The following is a 24,197-nucleotide window of genomic DNA, read 5'->3' as shown; positions in this document are numbered from 1 at the left end:
GAGGAATTCTCAGGCGCAACTAGAGCCAAATTTCGGGGGCTGGGGGCTAATTCTTCTAGCAATAGGCAGAGTGTAGATGAAGGAGCGAGGAAACAACAAAGCCTCATTAACACGTAAATGGTCTTTTAAAGACCTGCGAAGTACTCGGGTGCGGCTCAAAACCTGTCTCTGTGCGCGCCCGGGACGCTGTCTCAGCCCGGGCTGACACACACAGGGAAGGGGTGGGAGGGTGGGTTGGGGGCTGAAGCCCTTTGATCCCTGTGGGCTTTGTGCTCAGGGTGAAGACTAAATTAGCGCTTCTCCACAGATACAAAGGTGCCCCTCCAGAAGTCAGCATGCTAACAGCTCTTGGGGCACCAGCCTGAGCTCCTGCACTAAAAAAGACCACACGTGCACACTAGCCAAATCCGCACAATTTAAGGAGCAGCACAGGCAAACAAACAATGGAAATCCCTCAAAAAGAGCCAGTGCAGGCAGCTGAGAGGTTTCCGTTGTTCTAAACTTCCCAGAGCAACCTTTTCAGTACAGTTCAGCTTTGTACTGCTTTGGCTCCCTCAAGTGGCCAAGCAGTATAAGGATGTGGAAAATCAGTGACACTCTGTTTAAACCAGGTCAGCTGATTTTTAGGCGGTAGGGTACTGTCGGGGATAATCGGTTTAAACCGAATTCCGGACAGCCTAGGTGTAGCATACAGACTTTAGACACCTGTTGATTGCGGCCACTCTTCGTCTCCCACTAACAGTGGACCTGTTGTCTTATGCCCTAATCTTCACAGCCTGCACCGCCACGCGTGGAGATTGAGTGCGTTGCAGCTACCACCGGAAGTGGTGAACATGGTCCTCTCGGCGTGTTGCCTTTCCACAAGTTTTAACCCTTTCTCTGCTAGCCCACCGCCCCCCCCCCGTGCTAAGCCTTTTTTTTGGCTATTTGGGGGTAGTTCCTGCTTAGGGCCCGGTAACATTTTATCCAGGTAAGGTATACACGCAGAAGTTCCGTCCTTTTCTTCCAACATCCTGAGGATTTCAAAGGTACCCAGGGTTTGTGAATTCCCCTTGGAGGGGACCCAGGAATTGACCAAAATAAAGCATTATTTTTGTTTTGAAACATGGGGGAAAAGTGCTGCAGCAATATGCGGCTGCAATTTGTATCAACCAAGGGTTTGTGGTGCTGAAATCACCAGCTTCCAGGTACAGGCAGACTTTGGGCAGAAAACCAAAATATTCTACACAGTTTTAGCATTTTATTGGGACTTAGCCTATTTTTACTATTTTTTGTGTTCTCAGCCTTCTTCCAGTTAGTTGTAGAAATGGGTGTGAAAGCAATAATGGATCCCTGAAAGCTATACATTTCAGAAAAGTAGATACAATTCTGAATTCAGCAAGGGGTCATTTCTGTAGATCCTTCAAGGTTTTCCTAAAAAAAATTGAAATTGAGTTGAAAAAACAACCATTTGTGCTAACGTTTTTACCTGTAACTTCTTTTAACTAACTTCAAGCGATATACTGTTACGTCCGCTCTACCCTTATGGTTGCAGGGAGCTATAGGACTTTTAGGTTTACCAAGAACCCGAGGTACCCAGAGCCAATAACTGTGCTGCTCCTTGCAATGGGTTTTCATTGTGTATAAAGAGTGAAAAATAGGTATCAAGGACACCTATGTATTTTCGAAATGGGAACAAAATATAGAGTTTAGAAGCAGTAATTATTTGTACTTTTCCGAAATTGTGACTTCTTTTCTACACATTGTTTTACATTTGGAAGGCAGAAATGCATAGAAAGTCAGTAGTTAATAACACTTGTTCTACAATTCTGTGTTTCCCTACCCAGAATCGCCTGCAAACTGCAAATGTAGCTACAAAAAATAAAATTTTCCTCACAGGGGATTGTGGATAGGAAAATGGTGGGAGATCCACGCAAGCCGCACCTCCCTGGACTCCCCTGGGTGTCTCGTTTTCAGAAATTAGTGGGTTTGGTAGGTTTCCCCAGATGGCAGCTGAGCCCGGGACCAAAAACGCAGGTGACTCCCTCGCAAAACCAGGTAGTTTTCCGATCGTTAATCTTGAAGTCTCCACATTTCGTTCTGGGCCATTTCCTGTTGCAGGCAGTAGGCCTACCCACACAAATGAGGTACCATTTGTATTGGCAGACCTCAGGGAACGCTGGGTGGTAGGATATTTGTGGCAGGCCGGTGATCCCACAACTTTCCCACACAGAAAAGTGAGGAAAATGTGTTTTTTTTAAGCTAAATTTGAGCTTTGCTGGGGATTTTGGGTACGATAATATTAGGAGTAAGAAAGAGTGTGGTAAATTATTTTGGGGGGTGGTGGCATTGGCATGCCCATTTTGTGCAGCCCCCACCGCTACATTTACATAAAAATTCCCTGGTGTCCAGTGAGCTTACGGGGGGGGGGGGCAGTAAGACTGAATATGGCCAAGAAAATGGGGGGAGCAAGGGCCCTTGCTCAAGGGCCACTCTCCCCTCCCTGGTACATAGTGGGTGAACACTAGGGAGACATACCATTGGAAAGGGGAAATTCTCACCTTTCTAATGGCACCTCTCCCATCTGCCTTGGTGCTCGGGGGCTGAACTAGCCCATGAGCACTGAGGCTGTGAAACTGAAACGAGACAATCTTCTCATTTCAGTTTCGGTTTCACTGAAATGACGTTAGCGCGACTTGCGTGCTGATCGTGATTTAAGTGGAAAAAACTGAACAGCCTCAGGAGCTGGAAACGCTTTTTCCTAGCTCCCGAAGCTTTAAAGTGGCATGTGTGCGGACGGCCAGGAGCCGTCCGAAGCACACGAGCACGGCTCCCGGCCGTTCGACGCATGGAAGGGGTTAAAGGATTGATCCTTTTAAAGCATCTCTTGCCAAGGGATTACAGCTCACACTGTTCTTGGTGCAACAAGGGTGTGCAGTGGCTACAGTCGGAACATTTCTCAGCGCTGTCTGCTTTCTTCTGCATGCCAAGTCAACCCTTCCTATTCAAGTCTCCAGTGTTAATGAGATTTATGAAAGGTCTGACAAACATATATCTGCCAACCCCTTTTATAATGCCTCAGTGGGACTTTATGTTGGTTCTAACTTTTCTTATGGGGGTTCTGTTTCAGCCCATGCACAGTTGAGGCATTTCACATTAAAACAGTTTTCCTAGTTGTCACCACATCGCCGAGTCAGCAAGTTGGAAGCCTTGTCTGTCTGACTCCTGTTTACGCGTATCTTCCCAGACAAACTGATGGTGGAAACTGAAGCTGCTTTCCTCTCAAAGGTGGTGGCTCCTTTTTATCTGGGACAATCCATCACCCTGCCATTCTTTCTCCCTCCACCACATCCCATCAAGGAGGAGGAGAGGCTTCACAGGCTCGACCCAAAGCGTGGAGTTAGTTTCTACATCATCCACACAAAGTAAATCTGAAATGCGGTGCTGGAGCCTTGATATCTCCTTTTGAGTCTATTTGTTAAGTTCAAGCAGTGCTTTTCCCCTTGGGCTAGTTCCAGTCCCTTGTGGGTACCCGCCCAGGGGCAGATTTGTGCTAATCTGAAATAATTTTCCACACCCAGTCCTAGGTCCTTTTGGATTTTGTCCCTAGAATCTAAGACTCCCATCTGAAAAGATATTCCTCAACAGTCGAGGGTCGTTGTTATTCCTTTGTTTGAAGCCTGGGTTGAGAATGTCAGTATTGTGTATAGTCAGGGACATCAGAGAGGGAAACATAATGGGTCCTGTCTTCCATGTGAGTTGTTGCTAGTGCTATAACAATATCCACAATGTGGTTAGGAAATTGCTCAGTGTCGGCCTAGCTCTATAAGACCCATAGGAGGTGTGGCATTGTGATCGGGGAGAAATTCTGTTTAATAATAACCCATCCTTTGCCATTGGATTGTGGTTCCAGTCCAGTGCGGGTCGAAGCTAGACCACCTGTCGTATTGGGGAAACCCGACTCACCCTCTGATGTGTTACGAAGCTTTGTAGCCCTGGATACTCCAGATAGAGGCAGCCTTGTATTACAGTGGCAGGACAGATCTTTGTGCCTGTGCTCTGCACAAGGTGAGTTTTCTATGCCCCCTCCTGTTTAAATTGAGCTACCAGTCCCCCTCAATTAGGTCCTCCTCTCTATCTAGTTCTCCTGAGTGTATGTGCTATGCTATAGCTGACGGATAGCAAAAAGTGATCTATTTTAGATTGTCTTTGTGTCAATTGTGTACAAGATGGATGATAGAGGTAGCCTGCTAGACAGGTATTGAATATGTTTGGGCTCCTCCAAATCATTCCCGAGGCCTGTCGAAAATCAAGGTTTGTGGTGTGGGAGAGCAGGAAAGAGGAATAGTTTGCTGTGTCCTGCTCATTTGTTCCAAAAGAGATCTTATTTCTTCAGCTTGATATCTGGTAGAGTCTTAACACTTCTGTCTCATTTGTGCCCGTGTTCTGGTTTTCTCTGAAGACTCCAAGTCCGATACTGCCTTTCTTCTGATTTTCGAACACAAAGACTGCAGTTTGGCCAATTTCAACGGAATAGACCCAGAAATGTAAAGAAATGTTGTCTGGAAATATCATATAAGTAAGGATTTGAAAGTCTAAGTCAATGTTCCAGAACTTCTCACTCTCCACTTCCCAGGCAACACCCTAGGAATGTGTTGGAGAAACATGTGACCCAGAGCATATATCTCTGACCACCAGGTGCCAAGAATTCTGCTGAAAGTGCTGAGGACCTCCCAGTAAGAGGAGGATCCTCTCCTTTATACTGACTCAGAAGTGCTGGAAGTGCTGAGGACCTCCGGTCAGAGGAGGATCCTCTCCTTTATACTGACACAGAAGTGCTGGAAGTGCTGTGGACCTCCGGCCAGAGGAGGATCCTCTCCTTTATACTGACACAGAAGTGCTGAGGACCTCCGGTCAGAGGAGGATCCTCTCCTTTATACTGACACAGAAGTGCTGGAAGTGCTTCCGCAGAAGGAGAGAGCCTAAATGAAAGCTGAGCTCAATTGCCTGGAAGAAGAGTTGAAGAAAGACTGAGTCAGGTTCATCAAGCCGATACCTGCACTCCTACGTCCAGGGGGAGCACTGCGCTGCAAGGTCCTGTGATGAGCCTCTCTGCACCTCTGTTCTTTGAGTGCGTTCCCTCGGCTGGCCACACCTGAGCATGGAGCTCTGTTTCTCTGGGACCTGCCTGTATGGACTCTGTATGCGTTTCTGCAGCACGCTGCTGTTTAGCAACGGTTGCTCTGTAGTGCTAAGGATAAGTGTGACGCTGCAGAGGGTGCCTCTTTTGCTCTTGCCCCTTTTATAATTAACTGCACCACTGAGTAGCCCTGAATATGAACTCTTGGGGACAACTCTAATACACCACACCACCCAACTCCTAAATTTCTGGCTGAGCTTTCCTCTGCAAAGTGAGTGAGCTTCTCTCTTGTTTGCAGGGGATATTTGGGCCTGTGTCACCTGTTAAAAGGGTTGTGGCTGCTCAGCATAAACTCGGGTGGCTGGAGAAACCCAGGCCAAGAAGCCAACAAAAACTGTATCCAGGCACCTGCAGAGGTGGTGTGTCCCCCCCCATCTGTTGTACGTTGCACAGTGATCACAAGGTAAACATTCCTGTCAGGTCACACTCTCAGTGCTCAGCATTTAGCCAGTAGACTACTTTCGCTGTTTCACCAGCTTCATGTAATTTTAATAAAAATACAAATACCCCGCAAGTGACAGAGCCGCGCCACATATAAGTTCCATCCCTCCTTTCTGATCTAATTTCCTTTCTTTATACGCCCCACTCCCACCTTTGTCATTCTTCCGACTACTCCAACACTTCTTCGAACAGTGTGCTAGTAAATGATGGCCTTACCCAAAACATCAGGACTCTAGCTTTGTCTCAACTGCAGAAAGCAGCTGTCGGTAAGGGGCCCACACATACTAAACCTTTGGAGTCTGGGCTAAGAATAAGTCTCAAAGTTGGGTGACAAACGTGCACTTACGTGCTCAAAGGCAATTCAAGACCTAGAGAGGAAGTTGTACCTCGCTAAACATAAGAAGTTGTGATTTTCATGAAGGTCCCACTCCCGAGTCGCGTGCCCGTTCACAGGGCTCCTCCCGCAACCTCTCCACATCCCACTCAAAATCATCAGGTAAGTCGAAGTCCAAGCAAAATCATAAGAAAGCAAAGCAAGGATTCAAACGCTTCCTACGACTTTGACTCCAAAGAGAAGACACAAATTTGAGTCTCATATCCTGAAGGTCACCAGTCACCAAATTGATAGCTCAATAAGTCCTGACGTGCCCTTAGTCAATTGGAGCATTGTCTGTCCCGCAGTAGATCATGGCCTTCAAATAGGCCAAGCTGTAAATCTTAAGGGCACGTCCTGCTCCCACCGTCAGACCTTTGGGCCTCAGGAAACCGACGTGCCTTATAACTTGTTACCACCAGGGGGTCTTTCCCCCGTGATGCCAGTCCCAGTGGGACCCATTATTGGTCCCGTACCAACACGTTACAGACTTCTACTCTGACCAGAGATCCACGCCGGTCCCGGCTCTAATACTGACTCCATTGACACTGGTTGATGAACTGGGGTAAAAAAGCATGTCGGACCCTGAATCGAAATGAGCTCAAGCTCCACCAATGTCACGCTGCAAAATAACAAAAGCGCAACTAGTTATAATGCAGCCTCACTCTAATCCCATGCCTCTAATGTGACGCTGCTGTCATCGGAGGCTCCATTTTCTTTTTGACTCTTACTGATCCTGTTCCAGAACAGTGTGGGCCTCGGGGTCATGATGGTCGGGATGATGGCTTCCCTGCCCTCATTGTACTGATGATGGCTTACACCTTAATTTACAAAAAAATTCCAGTGGCCTTGGTACCTCCACTGAAAGTCATTGGTGGTCGCCACCAACGGAAGAAAGTACTCATTTGGTGGTTTGGAGGGCAGCTGAGGCACTAGAATTACAGTCTCTATTGAGACAAAGGCAAAGGTTTTGACTGAAACGTTGCTGCATGGTTATGCAACATTAAAGCCTTGCTTTCTTTAAATGACACCTCCCCACCCCCATGGATACTTTGATGCCTACCTGTTTTAAACCATGTTCTTGCCTGACTGTTTGTCTGCAGATGACAAGGCAAGATATGCCTCCTCCCAGTGACTAGGTGGTCTCACTAAGCACCCTACCCAGAAGTGTCATTATACTGGCTTCTACCACTTATTCATTTTGGCTCAATACCCCAGGTAGAGATTTGAAAAGGATTGATGTCTTCAGCAGGCAAATGTTTGCTTTTGCCAGCTTTGCACCGATATCCGTAAACGCAGTCTTTCTGTTGTGCCAATACACGTGCTCTTTGGGACTTTACCATTGAGATCTTCCTGATGGTACCTGAGGACTTTAGGGCCTTTTTGGCTCAGACAATCCATGATGGGCAAGATGTGGTGAAGTACGTCTTCCGCACAGCCTTGGATACCATAGACTATTTTAGGAGGACAATCAATACCAGTGTGGTGCTTCACAGACACAACCCGATGAGATCAATCAGATTTTCTTGCATCACTTATGGATGAGTTCAACCAGATTTTACAAGCATCGCTAATGGAAATGCTTTCGGTCTTGCCTCTTCATAGATAAGGCAAATTCTACTCTGGAATGCTTAAAGGATAGTAGGACTACAGCACGTTCATTTTGTGTGTTTTGTTTTTAGCCCAGCAAGACAATTGTTATTTTTCAGACCTTTCTGCATTTGCCGGACAAAGCCAACCATCCTTGTTTAAATCACTTAATGTGATGAGATTTATTAACGGTTTGACACACGTTCCCTCCCAAATCATTTGCGATGCCCAAGTGGGACCTAAACTTGGTCTTGGCATTTCTCGTGTGTATGCCTTTCAAGCCTATCCATAGGGGCTTGCTGCATCTCCTGGCTCTGAAGACTGTTTTCTTTAATGCATTTACATCAACTTGTGTGATGTGAACTGCAGGCACTTACAGCGCAACCAACTTACACAACGTTTTCTCCAGGTGAATTGGCACTGAGGACTTGCGTATCCATCTTACTGAAAGTTGTGACTCCCTTCCATCACCTTACCAGTGTTCATTACTTCAGGAGGAGCTACTCCATCAGGTGGATGCCAAGAAACATTTATGTCTTTAAATTGATCGTTCCAAAAACAATTTATGGACAATCAGCTTGTGGGGTTTTCTGGAGCAAAAAACGGAAGGTTGCGCGGAAGACTCTGCTGAGGTTGATAGTCTTCTGTATCAAGATCAATCATGCACTAGCCAGGAAGTGACCCCCAGAAGATCTGAGAGACATTCTATGAGGGTCAATCAATCAGGGGTTGGTAAAGCGCACTACTCACCTGTTAGAGTCTCAAGGCGTTAAGGGGGGGTGGATAAGTCCATCTCCGTTGAGGTCATTTGAAGAGCCAGGACTTGAGGCCTTTACTGAACCGGAGCAGTGTAGGGCTTTGCTGGAGGTGGAGGGGGAGGTCGTTCCATGTCTTGGCTGCGAGGTAGGAGAAGGACTTTCCACCGGCTCTGTTCCATGTAGATGTGTGCGACGGTGGCAAGGGAGTGGTTGACTGAATGGAGGTTTCTCTAGGGGGCGTGGAAGGAGAGACGGTTGTTGAGGTATTGTGGTCCGATGTTGTGGAGGGCCTTGTATGCATGCGTGAGCAGCTTGAAAGTTGCTTTTCTTTCGACGGGGAGCCGGTGGAGATCGCTGAGGTGTTGTGGTTGTGTCGGGGGATGTCGAGGATTAGTCTGCCTCGGCGTTCTGGGCAGTCTGGAGCTTGCGGAGAGGTTTTTGTTGATTCCGGCATAGAGGTCATTGTCGTAGTCTAGCTGGTGATGAGCGTGTGTGTGACCATTTTTCTGGATTCTCAGGGGATCCATTTGAATGTTTTAAGAAGTATGCAGAGGGTGTTGAAGCAAGCAGAGGAGAAGGCATTGATCTGGTGGTTCATAGTGAGCGATGAGTCCAATATGATGCTAAAGTTATGTGCATGGTTTGTCGGGGTGGGTGGGTTTCCGAGGTCGGGGGCCACAAGGTGTTGTCCCAAGCTGAGGGGGTGGAGCCGAGGATGAGGACTTATGTTTTCTCAGAGTTGAGTTTCAGGCAGCTGTCCTTCATCCAGGTGACGACGGCTCTCATCCCTTCTTGTTAGTTGTGCCTGGTGATGTTGGGTTCCTTGGTGAGGGAAAGGATGAGCTGGGTGTCATCGGCATCGGAGACGATGACGAGGCAGTGGTTTCTAACGATGGTTGTGAGGGGGCCATGTAGATGTTGAAGAGAGTGGGGTTGAGGGAGGATCCGTGGGGTACTCCGCATCTGATCTCTGTCGGTCATGAGAGGTAGAGCGGAAGTCTGACTCTCTGTGTTCTGCTTGTGAGGAAAGAGCGTATCTAGTCTAGGGCCTTTCCTCAGATGCCGGCATTGTGGAATCTAGTGGCATGATAGTTCCAGGAGGATGAGGGCTGCCATTTGGCCCTGGTCTAGAAGGGCGTGGAAGTAGTCAGAGGCGGTGAGGAGGGCAGTCTCAGTGCTGTGGTTGCAGCGGAATCTGGAATGGGAGATGTCTAGGATGTTGTTGGCTTCAATGAAGTTTGCTAGCTGGGTGTTGTCGGCCTTTTCAATGACCTTGCTGCGAATGGAAGCAGCAAGATGGCCCTGAAGTTCTTGAGGTCCTTCGGGTCTGTGGAGGGTTTCTTCAGGAGGGGGTTGACTTCAGCTTGCTTCTAGTCATCGGGAAATGTGGCGGTCTCGAGGGAGCAGTTGATCGTTCGGCGTAGCTATGGTGCGATGGCTGTGGCGGCCCTGTGGAAGATGTGGGGCAGGCAGGGGTCTGAGGGTGCCCTGGAGTGGATGCTCTTCATGGTCTTTAAGGTGTCTTCTGTCTTGAGCGGGGTCCACGTGGGTAGGGTCTGTTGGTTGGCGTCCCTGGGGTGGGAGTTGGGCCTGTGCAGAGGTCTTGGTCGTTGAAGTTGTCATAAAGCCCCTTGATCTTTAGGTGAAAGAAGGAGCTTAGTTTGTTGCAGAGGTTTTGGGAGGATGGAATGTCTGTTGTTTTGCTGTCTGGTTTGGCAAATTCTGTACCACTATGTTTGCGGTGGGGATACCTGTTTCTGCCAAGCAACGACGTGCATGTGTTCACTAAGCACTGCTACGTTGAGAGCCATATGCTGCAGAAAAGACTTCTCGCCCATTTGACTTTTTGGTTTGTGTCCACTCCAAAGACTCTGCACCTTTGGGAGGTACTGCAGTGGTATCTATTCGAAGGAACAAGTTTCTTACCTTCGGTAATGCTTGTTCTGGTGGGTGCTGTATCTAACCGCAGATTCCTCACTCCCCTCCCGCCTTCCCCTTGTGTGGAGTGGCCTCTTTACCATCTGAAAAAGGTCCCAAGTTATTGGTCAACGCACTGTAACCAACAATTTTTCAAGCTCTGTGTCTAAGGGTGCTGTAATGGAGAGGTAGCAAGTGTTAGCACCCCGGAAGAAAATACGACGTCAGAAGGGCTTAGACTGGGCTTTATTTTATGGTATAGGTGTCTTTTAGTCTTCGCCAGCATGTAAAAAAAAATATGTCTTTGTGATAGGGACCCAACAACAAGAAGGGTTCGCTCGATAGTCCGTGTTTCTTTCAGCTGATGTTCGCGGGCTCTATATTGGTTCTGGTAACTCTGCCTCCGTGTGCTGGTCCTCAAAGGCTGACTCCTGTGAGACTTGTGAATTCAGTCGTGCAGTAGGTGACACTGAAGAGAAAAAAAGAAAAGGCAGGAATCAGGTCGTCTGCACAGGATTTTATATCTTTGAGTACGAAGGGGTTGTGAGGGTTCACCAGTGTGCAACCCTAGTCTAGTCTGTGGATGGGAGTGCTCGTGAGGGGGGGTGGGGGGACGGAACCCAGGATAGCAATTTAAACGCGCGGGGTTTTACTATCTCTCCACTCCCTCCTTCTAAGTCCTCCCGACCCAGCCAGCCACTCGGCTCCGTACCTGTGAGAGCCACACCCCTTCTGAGGTGTGGCTGGGCGAGGCACGGGAACGATGGCCTCAAGGCTCTTCTTCTCACACACAAAGTCCGCTGTATGGCTCAGCACTGTCCGCGTCCTCCACTCTGCTTCCCTCTAGCTGTCTTCTCCCACGGTCGCTCTCTCTCTTGCCTTTCGGGTTTGCGACACTTCCTTCTTCCTCCCTGCCTCTTCTATATAGGCCTCGCGGGGTGATTGGTTCCACCCAGTTGACGTCTCCTTTGGGGGCGTGGCTTATCGCAGAGTCCCACCAGTTAAAGGCACAGGATGTAGGATCGGGGGCTTCCTCCATCCATATGGTGTTTTAGTCGTATTCCTCGTTTTTGGGCTGTAAAGCAAACATACCATGGCTGTCAAGGGGTGGGGTCCACCATTCTTCTTGAGCCCTGTACTCCATCTGCAGCATGAAGGGGAAGGCGCCGCCTGCCTGGTGACAGGTGCGTAAAGGGAGAAGAGGCAAAAGTGACATAAGTGCGCTGTGGTGGTTCTTATGTGTGGCTCTGCTCGGTCACTTCCGGGGTGGTCTGGACTCCATCTGGAGACACAGGAGGTTGACTAGTGGCACACAGGAGCGCGGCTACAAAATCCTTGGACCCAGTTTGGCACCTGTGGAATATTCTAATGTGAGATATTTGGGATTCGACAACAAGATGAGGACAAGAAAGGAAGCTACAGAAGGTAAGTAATTTGTTCTTCGTAATGACCCATCAAAGAAGAGACATGAGTCCACCTTCTCAAGCAGGGAGTGATGCTGCAGTGGATTGTTTCACTTGTTGTCTCTTAGTTCATTTGAGAGTGAAGTTATGCTAAATACAAAATCATTTTCCATTTTATTATCTATTTTTACCTGATTATTCCTATTACTAGTTAAAATAATAGAAGGGAAAAGACCCAGATTAATGCGAGAAAGTGTGGCAAAAATTGTTCTCTCTAATTAACAGGTGAACAGGGTAATTCCTTTGGAAAGGACAGAGCAGAAAGTCACCCTTTAACGAATCCCCAAGCGGAAGACCCAAGGGTGAGGAGTGATTATCTGAGACCAGGTCAGGAAGAATTTCTGGATGTTATTTCCTCTGAAAACACAATGACCACACTACTGCTGGCTTTGGTTTGGTTGTTTAAATGGCACTAATATTTGTTCTGATGCTGAGATGAAAGACAAACGTAGAAAAAAAGATATTGTCTGGTTTAATGAAAGGAACTCTGTGATGCACAGCAAATAAAACAAAAGAACATGTCACGTTAGCAGTCACCACAGGGAAGTATCACCCACCTGTTGAAGAGCATTTAGAATAAGGGGTTTCAGTAGGAATTTGGAAGTTGACGTAAGAGCTGCAGTCGGGCTGTATCATAGAATTATCCCACTCAGACACTAGACCATAATTGACGAGAGCTTGAGGGCTTGATCAAAAACTGGCTTTCCAGGGTACTCCGTTGTGGCTTCACAAGAATGGCAGATATTGGACACAATGTGGGAAGAGCTGAACTCAGTCTAGCAGCATATTCTGAATAAGTTGGAGTCTATTCAGGTGATATATGCATGCCGATATAAATGAGCTGGTATAATTAAGAGTGACCGAAGAGGCTGCCTGCCCCACTGTTCCTCGATGGTCCCATGGGAGAAGAGGGCGAGCCTTTCACAATATTTAAAAAAAAAAAAGAAATCAAGTGGATGAGATCTGATAGTTCAGATACCAGCAGGATCCCAGTGCAGCCAGAACTCACATTTATGTCGTAGGCTCCTGAATGCGGCTCACCGGGTGTCAGTCCAAATGCTAGGCTTCTTGCCCCAGGATCACCATTAGTTTTGTCTTTGTTAAAATTAGTCATTTGTTTAGCATCTAGCATGCTGTGACAGAAAGACAGGTATGAAATTGAAATTTTACAGCATCATTGTTGGTATTCAACTGCATTTTCAGTGTCATCGTAGCAATAAACAATAAATTCAGCTAAAGAAATAGATGCACCTGAGATGCCACATTTAGAAAAATAAGGTAGAATCCGGAGACAAACCCTGGGAGACCCCGCTTACCAGAGGATGATTTGAGGTCTCTAATACCAGCATTCCACAATCTGGCGGCCACGATGGGAAGGTCTATTGTATCGCATGCAGCTGAGAGGTCCAGTAAAGTCATTGCTGCTGCCCCATAAACACCTCCACATGCTAACTATTATTACCCAGTGGGTGGCAGATAATGCTCACGTATATTGGTGTGTTTCTTGGTGTTATTTGTTTGCCTTGTATTAGATAAGCCGCTCCTATTTCTGTTGGGTGTGCTCCAGCTGACCTGCAGTTGTGCAGCATGCTGGTAATAGTGGCCATGATTTTTGTCTTTATGTAGTAATACGATTATAGCGTTGCTGTCCTCCTTGTGAGACTATATGTTGTACTGTATCACTTTAGGGATGTCGTTAGGATCTTCCTTATTTCCTTGTGATCACGTGTGTGTGTGTTGTGGATTATTCTTTCTTGGTTAGGGTGTTTGGTGCCCTAGAGCGGTGAGGATTGTTCTTCCTGTTTTGGTATTGGTAGAGTGACTTTGCAGTTGTCATGTTATTTAGGTCAAGTTTTACATGTTGTTTTTTTATGTTGTTCTGTAGTGTATTATAGATTGCTTTGCATGTTTCAATACATAAACTAAAAAGGTAGAAGTGTTGAGATACAGGATTGGAGACTTGGGAGGTCCACAGGACGGCAGCCCTAGGACAATAAAGAAAACCGTACAAGACAAAATTCAAAGTCAAAACCAAAAAGAGTTAGTCATAATCAGCATCAGTAATACATCAAATAAAGCTAATTGCAAGAGGAAACAACATAAGGTTGCCCTCCTAAGCAAGTAAATAGGCAGATCCAAAATTTAGGTTCGCAAAGGAATAGCATAAATTTCCTTAGTTGAAAGCTCGGGGAGTCTAAATATAAATCAAATAGACAGACTAACTAGGAGTCTGCAGTTCAGAAAGTGAAAAAAGTCTAGAAGTTTCTCAAAAAGGGGACATTTTATAGGCTTTCAGGTAGTGAAAGACACACTCTCAACGTGGTGTCAAGTGAGAGTGTAGGGCTAAGAACAAGTCATGCAACTTTAAAAGCCACATTTGTTTGTCATTGCAAAACTAATATTAATGCAGGCTGCTTTTGGCCTAGGCAGTGTCAACTGGGTATTATTTTTAATTAATAAACACGCTCTAACATTCACAATATTGGTAAGGATGTGTTCTGTGCTTCTTAGGGTAAAATGTAGAGGGGATAGTTGTTAGAGCTTGGAGTCTTAAGTTAGTGCTGACGTAGACTTTCGAAGGAGAATAACTCGCTAGTACCAGTGGGAATTTGTAGTCCTTCTTCGTGGAGTCAAAGTTCCATCTCGTTAGTGTGGGTGTTGAAGCATAGCTGTTATATGCAGCCTGATTCAGCACTGGCATATTTTCTGATGTTCGAGTGAGTTGATAATGGGTATTTTGCTATCTTGTATCCTCGTCTGTCATGTTGAGTGTAGTTTCTAGCCCCTTGTTATTGATGAGGACTGTATTTCGGTCCATAGGGTTTCTGTTAATCCACTACATCCTACAGTGAGAAATACCAGTCTGCCCTTCCCTAGCTTCTTGTGCTATACTAGGGTCGACGACATTTGTATATTTCTCTACGTTTTAGGAATGTTTCTTGGACTTGGAGGCCATAAGCCCCTTTGACATTAAAAATTACAGCTTGTCTGAATGTGCGTTGTCATTAAGATGTTGATTGTCTAATCTGGTGAGGATTAGAGAGGCGGTGTCACACTTTAATGAATGAGAAGGTTGTTTGGAAGGGATGTATTTTTAGATCTGTCCCTCATTCCAATTTTGTGGTGTGCGAAAATGGTTAAGTGGGCTCAAGCAACAGCCACAATCTGTGTTAGGATGACCAACTAAAATCAACAGCGCTTAACCCTCCTGTAGCTTGGCAGAAAGCCGTTGGAATTAACTTCGAGGCATTTGGAAAGTATCCAGGCATGTAACAGACCGTAATTAAGTCAAAACACGACACAAAAAAGATCCCACACCAATTTTGAAAATCAGAATAGATTGTAATAAATGTATTTGACACCCAAACAACAAAAATCCAATTAGTAGAACCAGATTCATAAATTTTGAGAGTTTAAGGTAAAAACTAGCACCTAAAAGATCAAAGCGCCAACTGTGGACATTTAGTCTCACGAGACCAGGTCAGAGTAAAAAATATGGTCGACCATGATGCAGTGCGAATCAAATACAAAAGTGTACAATAACCAAGGTTGGTGGCTGGGGATGAGAGTGCACACACTGTAGTAATGAAAAAGTGCCAAACATCGCAATCAGCAGAGGCTATCAAGTGTCTGGTGCTGGAACAAGTCCAATTGATAAATAATAAAGTCTCAAAGCATTTCAAAACGAGTCAAGGTTCAGTTTGTGATCAAAAGTCTTTATTTCTTTCACAATGTCTCTTACTTCTGTGCCTCACCCTGTTCAACACTTGTTTCGTCTCTCGCTGCAGATGTAGCAGCAGACTTCCTCAGGGCTTCCAGCGCCTGCTGATTGGGTGTTCGCAAAGTTGCTCTTCTATAGTTATAAGTTCAATCACTGGGGCGAGTGCTCCCAACCCCATTTACAATATTGCAGGGTGGTGACATTGTACAAGGGGTCGCTTTGGAATGTATAATTGCATGCTTGGAATGTTCAGCTGCATGCTTTGGAATGCATGGCTGCACCTATCTGGCTGTACTGCTGTACATGTATTTCAGTGTGAGGCATCACGGTACGTTTCTTTTATTTTCAGAGCCCATGCTTATCCCAACGGGAGCTCATTTCAGACTTAAAGAAGAGGGTGGGTCCTATTCTGAAAACCACCAAGACTTTGACTTCAGGGAAGTCATCTTTAGTCCTACAGGTAAGGACGTGAGGTTACAAATGTATGGAAAATACAACAACTACTTCTTGCCCTGCAGATTAGTAGAGTATTCCCAGTAAACATTGCCGTCTGACCATCCATGGGGACAGTGTTGGCTGGTCTCTGAGGTTTCTTAAGTAGCAGTGGCCCAATAGTGAATTCAGGATCACTTCTGTTGGGACTAAAATGTCCCCTGCAGGATAAACAGGGGTGTACCCCTGCCCTGAGTGCCGACTGCATGTGAAACTGCTTGCCTGGCTATTTTGCCCATGGGGTCATGCTAGTCTAGCGTATGCACCTAGGCCTGACCATGACCTGCCATGTGACCTGGAGGGGGACATCACCCATGCCCTCATAGAGATAGGTGACGCCTGTCCCTGTCCTGGTTGTATCATGTCAGGCGATACTGTCACCATACTATGTTTTGTGATTTCTAGTTGGACCAGACCTTTGCCTGTGTCAGTGAGACGAGGTCTACTGGTCCCTCTAGTGGAAGGTTCTGCGGTTATGAAACCCAACACCTTGCACTCACATCCATCATGCACGTGGAGTACAGCAAGCTTGGGATTGCTCGGGATGGCATGCCACAAGATGGAGGATGAGGACACTTTCTCTCCCCAGACAGGGTAATATCTGCATTCCAGTGTCTGGAGGTTGGAGGTCAAGGCACTGAAGTGGGTCGAATGGCAGTATTACTATCTTCAGAAGCTCCTTGTAGACTTTGGGCCTTATGTCCTGTTATCCGTTCTCAAAAAGTGGTCGCAATTTGTGCACTTAATTTTTGTGAACGAAATAGTATTTTGAAATAATAGGTCAGTTCACAAAATATGATTCACAGGGGGTCGCAGAGTGACCTGCCTAATTTATATTCATTATGACCCACTGTAATAGGTTGCAGTTGCACAGACGGTGGCCTGCAAGGGTCAGCTGATCACCATCCCTATGACTGCATTTCAAAACATAATCCTTTTTGTAAGCAGCCTGTGTTTCATAAAGGAACCGGTGCTGCTTTTTATTAAAAAAAATGTTTTGTGTTTTAGAAAACAGCAGGGGAATAGGCAGTGGTCCTGCTGACTTGAACCACTTCACTTGAACCACTGCCTATTAACCCCAAGGCTGCCAACACTGTTTGGGGATCGGTAACTGACCATTGGTTTGTGAATGCAATTGCAGCCGTAAACCGTTGATACATTCTTTCCGAATTGGAAATAGGAGAGGACACTCCTTTCATTCCCCCTCCAGTTTGTCTTTCGGATACAATTGCAATAGTTCTTTCAACATTCATGAAAAAAATTCCAACTTGTTAAAAGCTTTTGTACGTAAAGAAAAATCCCTTTTGTGGCCCCAAGCCCTTTGAAGTTGCGATTCCTAGGGTTTGCCATCACAAACATACTGTGTACATTAGACCCTTAGTTGTCAAGGGGCTGCTGATTAGTTCTTCCCAAGCCATTTGGTTGATGTTAGGAGGTTATGACTAGGACTGCAGTTTCCTTTGATCAAGGTGAGGCAATTAACAGGCCAGGCTGCCCTTTTGTCTGTCTCTGATTACTGCTTCAAGGAGGCGTATGACAGTCAGGTGCTAGAGCTCACATTTCATTGTGCCCAGGTTTTTGCTACTCCTTTCTTGGAGAGAGACCCATTGCTTCCTGCTATGAGAAGCATCACTTTATGAAAAGGGACGAGCCCACACCAATTCTGAAGCATTAGACAATAGATTATCTTCCCTCTTCGAAAATTTGTAAAACAACAAAATGGGATCGAAACCACCGCACTTTGTTCCAGGTCCGCGTCCTTCAGGACCACAGAAGCAAGTGCTCCGCAGACTGCTCGAAGGACTGCTGTGTGACCAGGGTGGTGTCTGCCTGACAGGCAGTCTCCTCGATGTGAGGGAACATCACCTGTCATCTGCACTCTGCTGGAGGAGTTGACGGTCTACCTAGTGCCTAGAAGCCTACCAGCCTGCTGAGAGAGGAAAGGAATCTCACTGGCCTGCAGAAAATGAGACTGTCAAGGAGGAGAAGCCCAAGGTGAGCAATCCCCAGAGAGCAGTCGAGCCTAAACTGACAAGCGATCTCCAGTGGCTGAGGTTTATTCAAGCATTTCTTCCATCCCCTTGTTGTTTTTGCAGTAGACACCCTAAACTTGTCAGGGAATCTTTGTGCTTCCATCTGGAGGGGACCTGACCATGCAGCTCAGCTTGGACTGTTCTTATGACTGGTTGGCAGAAGGCGGGTCTCTGTCTAGAGTGGCATAATGGGTGAAAAACGATGATCTGGAATGTGACCGCAAGCGATCAGCAATGGTGGAGATTAATTAAAGCCTTCTTTCCATCACCCTCATGTTTTTTAATTTGTATACGCGTGTATTTAGAGGATGCATTGATTAATAAGGATGCGGTAGACCACCATACTGCCCAAAATCTATTCGTGCCCAGTGTCCCTGCACTCGGGATGTCTGTGGAAACACATGAACGCCCTGTGTTTCAAATGCTTGTCTGCACAAGGAAATGCCAGCATTGCAGTCGTTCTGTGAAATAACCCAGGAGCACCGTAACCATGGTGGTCTCCTAGTCAGTCAGTTAGAGGCATGGTGGGCTATCAGCCACCAGTAGACTCTCTAGTGTTAGATGAATGTGAACATATGCATCCTCCTGCTTCTGGGGTGATATCTGTCACCAAAAGAGCCTCTTTCGAGCTGGCTGCTCCTCTGAATACCGTTTTTTGGGGGGGGTTTTTGCAGAGATTAATACAGCGCAAACTTGACCCGAATCGGGTATCAGAGCGCTTTACATAGCACTAGTTACGTTACATGAGGACACACATTCATTTTTGGTTGGCATTCCCTGCCCTATGTCTGTTTTAGCAGCAGCTGAAATCCTGTGCCCCCGCATATCAAAATTAAATATGTGAAATCCATGTAAGTATACGGGTCTCTTTTCCATACACACATGATCCTGCATCAGGAAGGAATAAGTCAAATTTTGCAGATTGTCATTTAAACAAATGAAATTCTACATTTTACAAGGACTCTTCTTCAGCTAATCTTGAGGAAGGTATTCCACTGACCAATTCATTTCCGAAACCCTCTGGAACCTGAAAAGATATGGTTTATGAAAGACTACACATTTGACACACATTTGACACTCCCCACCCCACCCCACCCCCCCCCCCCCACACACACACACACGCTCATGCACCAGAGGGGATCTATCTGGCTAGAACTTCCTCACTGACCTCTGTCTGCGTGAAGGCGGCGGGAGAGATATTTCTGTTTTTTGGAAATTTATTGGACAAAAAGAAACAAGCATTTGCAATGCCATTGGTCTCACCTTTGGGACCTTACACATATTTAGCTATGCAGCACATTAGCCTGGGTGCTGAAACATCTACTGTTCTTTAACATGGCATGATCTGAGAAATTGGGCCACTTTTTTAAGGAGTGCCTAATTGTGATGCGAATACGACCCTTTTGTTAGCCCACTGAGATAACTGTGGTGAGTGAATGCACCTTATTCAGAAATATCTGTGTATCCTGCAGGACACAAATTCCAATCCCAATAAGACAGCTCAATGGGGAATGCATATGAGACATACTGACTACAGACTCTAGGCACAAGAATAGACCTGTAGGTTAATGCACTTACTACAGATATCTGTGTGTTAATTGTTTCTCACACTTATCTTTTCTAGTAAGATAGCTCTAACCCTGCAATACACTGATAAAAGTGGAACATTCTTTGACTAGCGATTAAAACGTGTTTGAATGTAAACAATGGTTATCTAAGAAATCAACTAGGTTTCTCAACTAAGTGTGTAGTTAGATCAATTATTTAATTTGCAGTTACTTATAAGAGAAAATACAACAAAATGTTTACACAGTACTGTTTAGTCAGGCTTCTTGCTGGTGTTTGTTGTATGATTTAACATAGCAAATTTTGTCAGGGCCCGGCTCACGCACTGGCTCTAAGTAATATCCGAACCTTGGCTGTCTCTGTTAATTTGTTGCCGCGTCCACCTCTACTCCAAATGAAGCTAAAATAAATATGTCATTTCTGAATCAGTCATGCAGAGAATGTCAAGATTTTGGAACCACGCAGTGTTTTAGGAAGAATCATCGTACGTTATTTCTAGAGCATGTCAATTTTTGTCCATTATCAATGGCATTATAAGATTCCTTTCTGGCTAACTATGAAAACCGAAACAACAGGGAAAAATAAACCATTTGTTAGAGATGCAACTCTCCTCCTACACTGCCCTGTGACTGCCGCCCCTTCAGAACTGACATTAACGTATTGGCTGATTCAAGTCCATATCTTAAAATAAAGTAATATGATTGGCTTAAGAGCCTCAGCCTCCTGATCCTTGTGCCTTGCCTGCAACCTCGACTTTATTTTCCCTACAGTTAGCTCTTTAGGGCCTGTCCTGACGAACAAATCTCCAGCTTTCAGAAAGCCCATCTCCTACCCCCCAAAATACTGAGAAACTGGAATACAATTGACCTTTTCTCTAGAACTTGCGGAGTATTTACACCTCAAATGAGAGTTTAGTGCAACATTCCCACCGCTCTCACCTCACAATGGTCAACAACCCAACACCCTACTGTAATCTGTGCAGTGAAGGGGCCAGTAGCCATGGAAGGACACAAATGAAGACATGCTCGTCATAAGGTGGGACTAACAAGGCTAGAACCAATGGGAAGGCAGTATTTAGGACCTAAGCCTATCAAAAAGATGGGCGGAGAGTGGGCATAGCTTCCATGATGCTTCCTTGCAATAGTGTATACTGCATGCCTCGCAAAGAGAGCAGCGCATGCGCTGCAACGCTAGGCGAGACCTAAAAAAGAGATTCCCCCGACAAACAACAAACCCCCAAAAAATGCATTCATACCAGTAAAGGGACCAATAGCCATAGGCGTGCCCAACAGAGAAAAAGGAGGGCCATAAAACACGCTTACCCAATAACAAGTAGGACATTTTGAAAGACACACTCCAAAAACAAATAGGAAAACGGAGGCGGGGACTCCCCCACTAAAGCATATAATGCATGTCTCAACGAGACAGCGCATGCGCTGCCTAGGCGAGACCTAAAAATAAAGAAATTTTGTGCAAGTTCATCTACATCTTCTCAGTATCTTGAGTGAGCTCTACCGCCCGCCCCCACCCCACTTCCCACCCACAGTAGATCACTTGCAATGCTCAGAATCAGAGAAGATGTGGTTTTCTGATAGTTGCTCAGGTTGGTTCTTGAAGATGAAATCTGCCACTTCACGAATGATATCAGAGCCTGTGAGACCAGAACTGCTGTGTAAATCTGCGTGTGTTTAGGGGTCTGCACCAAATATTAGCCGTCGTTGGTTGGAAAATAATATAATTTGTTAGGATATATTGTAAGACAGAGGTCTGTATGTTAGAGTTGCATCATGATGAAGATGTGAAGAAAAGAAACTGCCCTTGCAGTGTGCAAGCATCCTAAGATCAAAGGGTTAATGAGCGAAGTCATGTCAGATAGCTCAGATTAAAGTTGTTATTTAGCATAAGATGACATAAGACCCTTCCATTCGATTGCACCTTAAGGACATTATATATGAGTCCCACAGTATACTGCAGTCCTTGCATTGTCCCAGTGATGTCAGGATTTACACAGACATTTTTCTGCAAAACTAGACCCTCACTCAAAAAAAGTCAGTCAAAAAGCAACTGAGGGATAGCTCTTTCTCTAGATTACCGTGAACTGCTACAGAAAGACAAGAGCTAACGTTCAGCTCACCGAGGTGGCGCCTATATAGGTAATGCTGACGTCCCTTCTGGTGTGGACGATGCTGCTGTTCGGCGCCACCTACCGGCGTGCAGGGGTAATGCTCACGCAAAACTCTTCCAGGTAAGAAATCTGCAGCTGGATCGTGTCTCTACATGATAATCAGGAAAGAAATGTGCTGTGTGCAGGAGTGGGCACTTTATCTAGACATTTGAGTAACTTTTTCTACCGAAAACCGATATTCATGTGGCTTCAGAGTGGAAAAGGCAGAGGAAAATGTGAAAGGTTCTAAATGTGCTCTTTGTTTGGCAGGTGACCCTGAAGATTCATTTGGAATAAACAGAGAAGAAACCCATGGTGGCCCGGGCCCCGGGGGCAAAGAGAGGAGGGAGCCGAGTTGTCACTTCATCCCAGGTCAGGAGAAATCTCTGAAGAACGTTTTGTCGGTTTAAAAGGCACGCTAGGCCTGCAGCCACTGCTGCTCTTGTCTTGACAGCCTCAGAGAATATCAAGATTATTTTCTGTAAGTAACTCAGAAGCCCCTGTTGTAGGTGCAGTATGTGTGATGCTCAGATCCGAGGGTCACACGTGGCAGAGGTCTGGCCTGCAGGGTTCATGAAAGAATGAAGGGGGGGGGGGGCCTGGCCGTGCACCTTGGGGCCACTTACAGTATTACTTGGGTATGTTTGGCGGGGCTTGCCACCAGTGAGAGAGCCCAGCCTCTCCACTCTATAGAAGCTGCGTTATCTGACCCCCGGTGCCGCTGCATAGCTGGGGGGGGTTATAAAGGGACTTCTAGCCAGCGAGTGTCTGCATTCAAGGCACAAGTCCTAAAACAAGCATTAAAAATGCAATAGGTCTCACCTTTTATTAAGTTAAAGCCATTTGTTTTGCGATACAATACCATTAGCAAAGCAGTGGTTTTAATTTAATCAAAGGCGAGACCTATTTCATTTTCAATGCTTGTTTTAACTTGTTTTAAGTCACAGCACCCTCTACAACCATCGTCACCCTGATTAACGAGTTTCACAGATCAGGGCCACAGATGAGTTCCAGCCTAAGACGTGGAATTACACTGACTCTACAATAGCTCTCAGCGCGTTCCTATAATCACAAAATAAGCTATTTTGAAAAGATCGTGATTTACTGCCGGGAGAGGTGGGCCGGTAGACTTGTGAACGGCAGCGAGGCATTTGTTTGTGTGGGATTGAATTGAGATGGTATTTCAAGGATGAATAAATGAACTGTGCACTGTCGGAAGAGGCACTGATAGGTGTACTTTTTTTTTTTTTGAAACCGTTTATTACAGAATCCAAAAGATATACAAAGATGGGCCTACAACCTTCAGGCCGGCCGCTAGCAGACAGAAAGAGCATATAATACAAACAGTAGAACACACGCTGCGGCAAAAGAGAGATCACAGGAGTTGAAAGAAGCGTTGACAGCCACACCATCCGGACCCCACACAACGGTTTCATTTTTATATAATTAACGAAGAAAACAAGTCCACAAGGCAACCCACAATCGGAAACAATAGCATGTGCTCCCCTGGGGGGGACCCTACCGGTACACAGGAATATCAAGGGGGGGATAGGTCGGGACGGAGACAAAGTGAACTCAAGCCCAGAACCAGGAAGACAAGCAGGCTAAGGAGACGGGGCCGGTGACAGATCAGGCGTCAGCGGCGGGGTACAGATTCCCCCACGGTAGGCGTTCCAGGGGCCCCACACTTTTTCCCGAAACATACACCAATCCATGTTGTCCTTCCACGCCGAGACAGTCGGTGACCTCTGGGAACCCCACAATTGAGCAATATCACGCTTGGCCACCATATATCCCAGAGTCACCCACCACGTCTGCGGCACTGAGTAGTCGGTTGGCTCCCACACATTCAGGAGACATCTCCTCGCCTCGGGCAGCAGCGGCACATGCGTAACTGCCTGCAAGACCTCGTGCACACCACGCCAGAATCGCGCCACCTCCAGGCATTCCCACAATATATGGAGAAAGGTCCCCAAAGAACTACACCCACGCTTACACAACCCGTCCACAGCATAGCCCATACGCATCAGACTCGGCCCCGTAACATAGACCCTATGGAGTATCTTGAGCTGGACGAAGCGAAGGCGAGCCGGTATGGCCACCTCTTTCGGGGAGGCCACCGCAGACACCCAGTCCTCGTCATCCAGCTCCAATCCATCAGCCCCCCACGCCTCACGAAGGCCAGTCAGCAGTCCCGAGCGATCATTGATGAGTTTTTTGTAAATTAATGAAATCGTGGCGTCCGGTACATGCCCATCTAGCACTCTATCCTCCAGAGGGGAGTACTCCGGGATGGAGGCAACGTCCGGGAATACGGAGCACAACGCATGACGGATCTGCATATATCGAAAGTACTCCCTGTCCTGCAACTGGAATTCCGTCTGCAGCACATCGAACGTTTTGAATCCCCCCCTCGTCCAGAGATCGCCCACCCTGCTGATGCCTATCATGTCCCACTTCTCAAAGCCCTTCGAGGTCCACAGGGAGCCCAGCCGCTCAG

The 24,197-nt window shown here is 46.4% G+C and overlaps 1 protein-coding gene across 1 annotated transcript in view; it reads left to right on the top strand.

The window, feature by feature from the left end:
- The window catches only part of LOC146813456 (uncharacterized), a 550,359-nt gene that overhangs the window by 293,770 nt on the left and 232,392 nt on the right, over nt 1–24,197 (top strand). The window contains exons 12-14 of the mRNA XM_085615430.1: nt 11,947–12,048; nt 15,792–15,902; nt 21,968–22,051. Coding sequence (XP_085471556.1) covers nt 11,947–12,048; nt 15,792–15,902; nt 21,968–22,051 — 297 coding nt within the window. The remainder of the gene's footprint in view (nt 1–11,946; nt 12,049–15,791; nt 15,903–21,967; nt 22,052–24,197) is intronic.

This window comes from Triturus cristatus, chromosome 7, assembly GCF_964204655.1.
Source record: "Triturus cristatus chromosome 7, aTriCri1.1, whole genome shotgun sequence".
NCBI lineage: Eukaryota > Metazoa > Chordata > Amphibia > Caudata > Salamandridae > Triturus > Triturus cristatus.
Note: the sequence above shows the minus strand (reverse complement) of the source record. Positions and strands in the feature narration are given on the sequence as shown.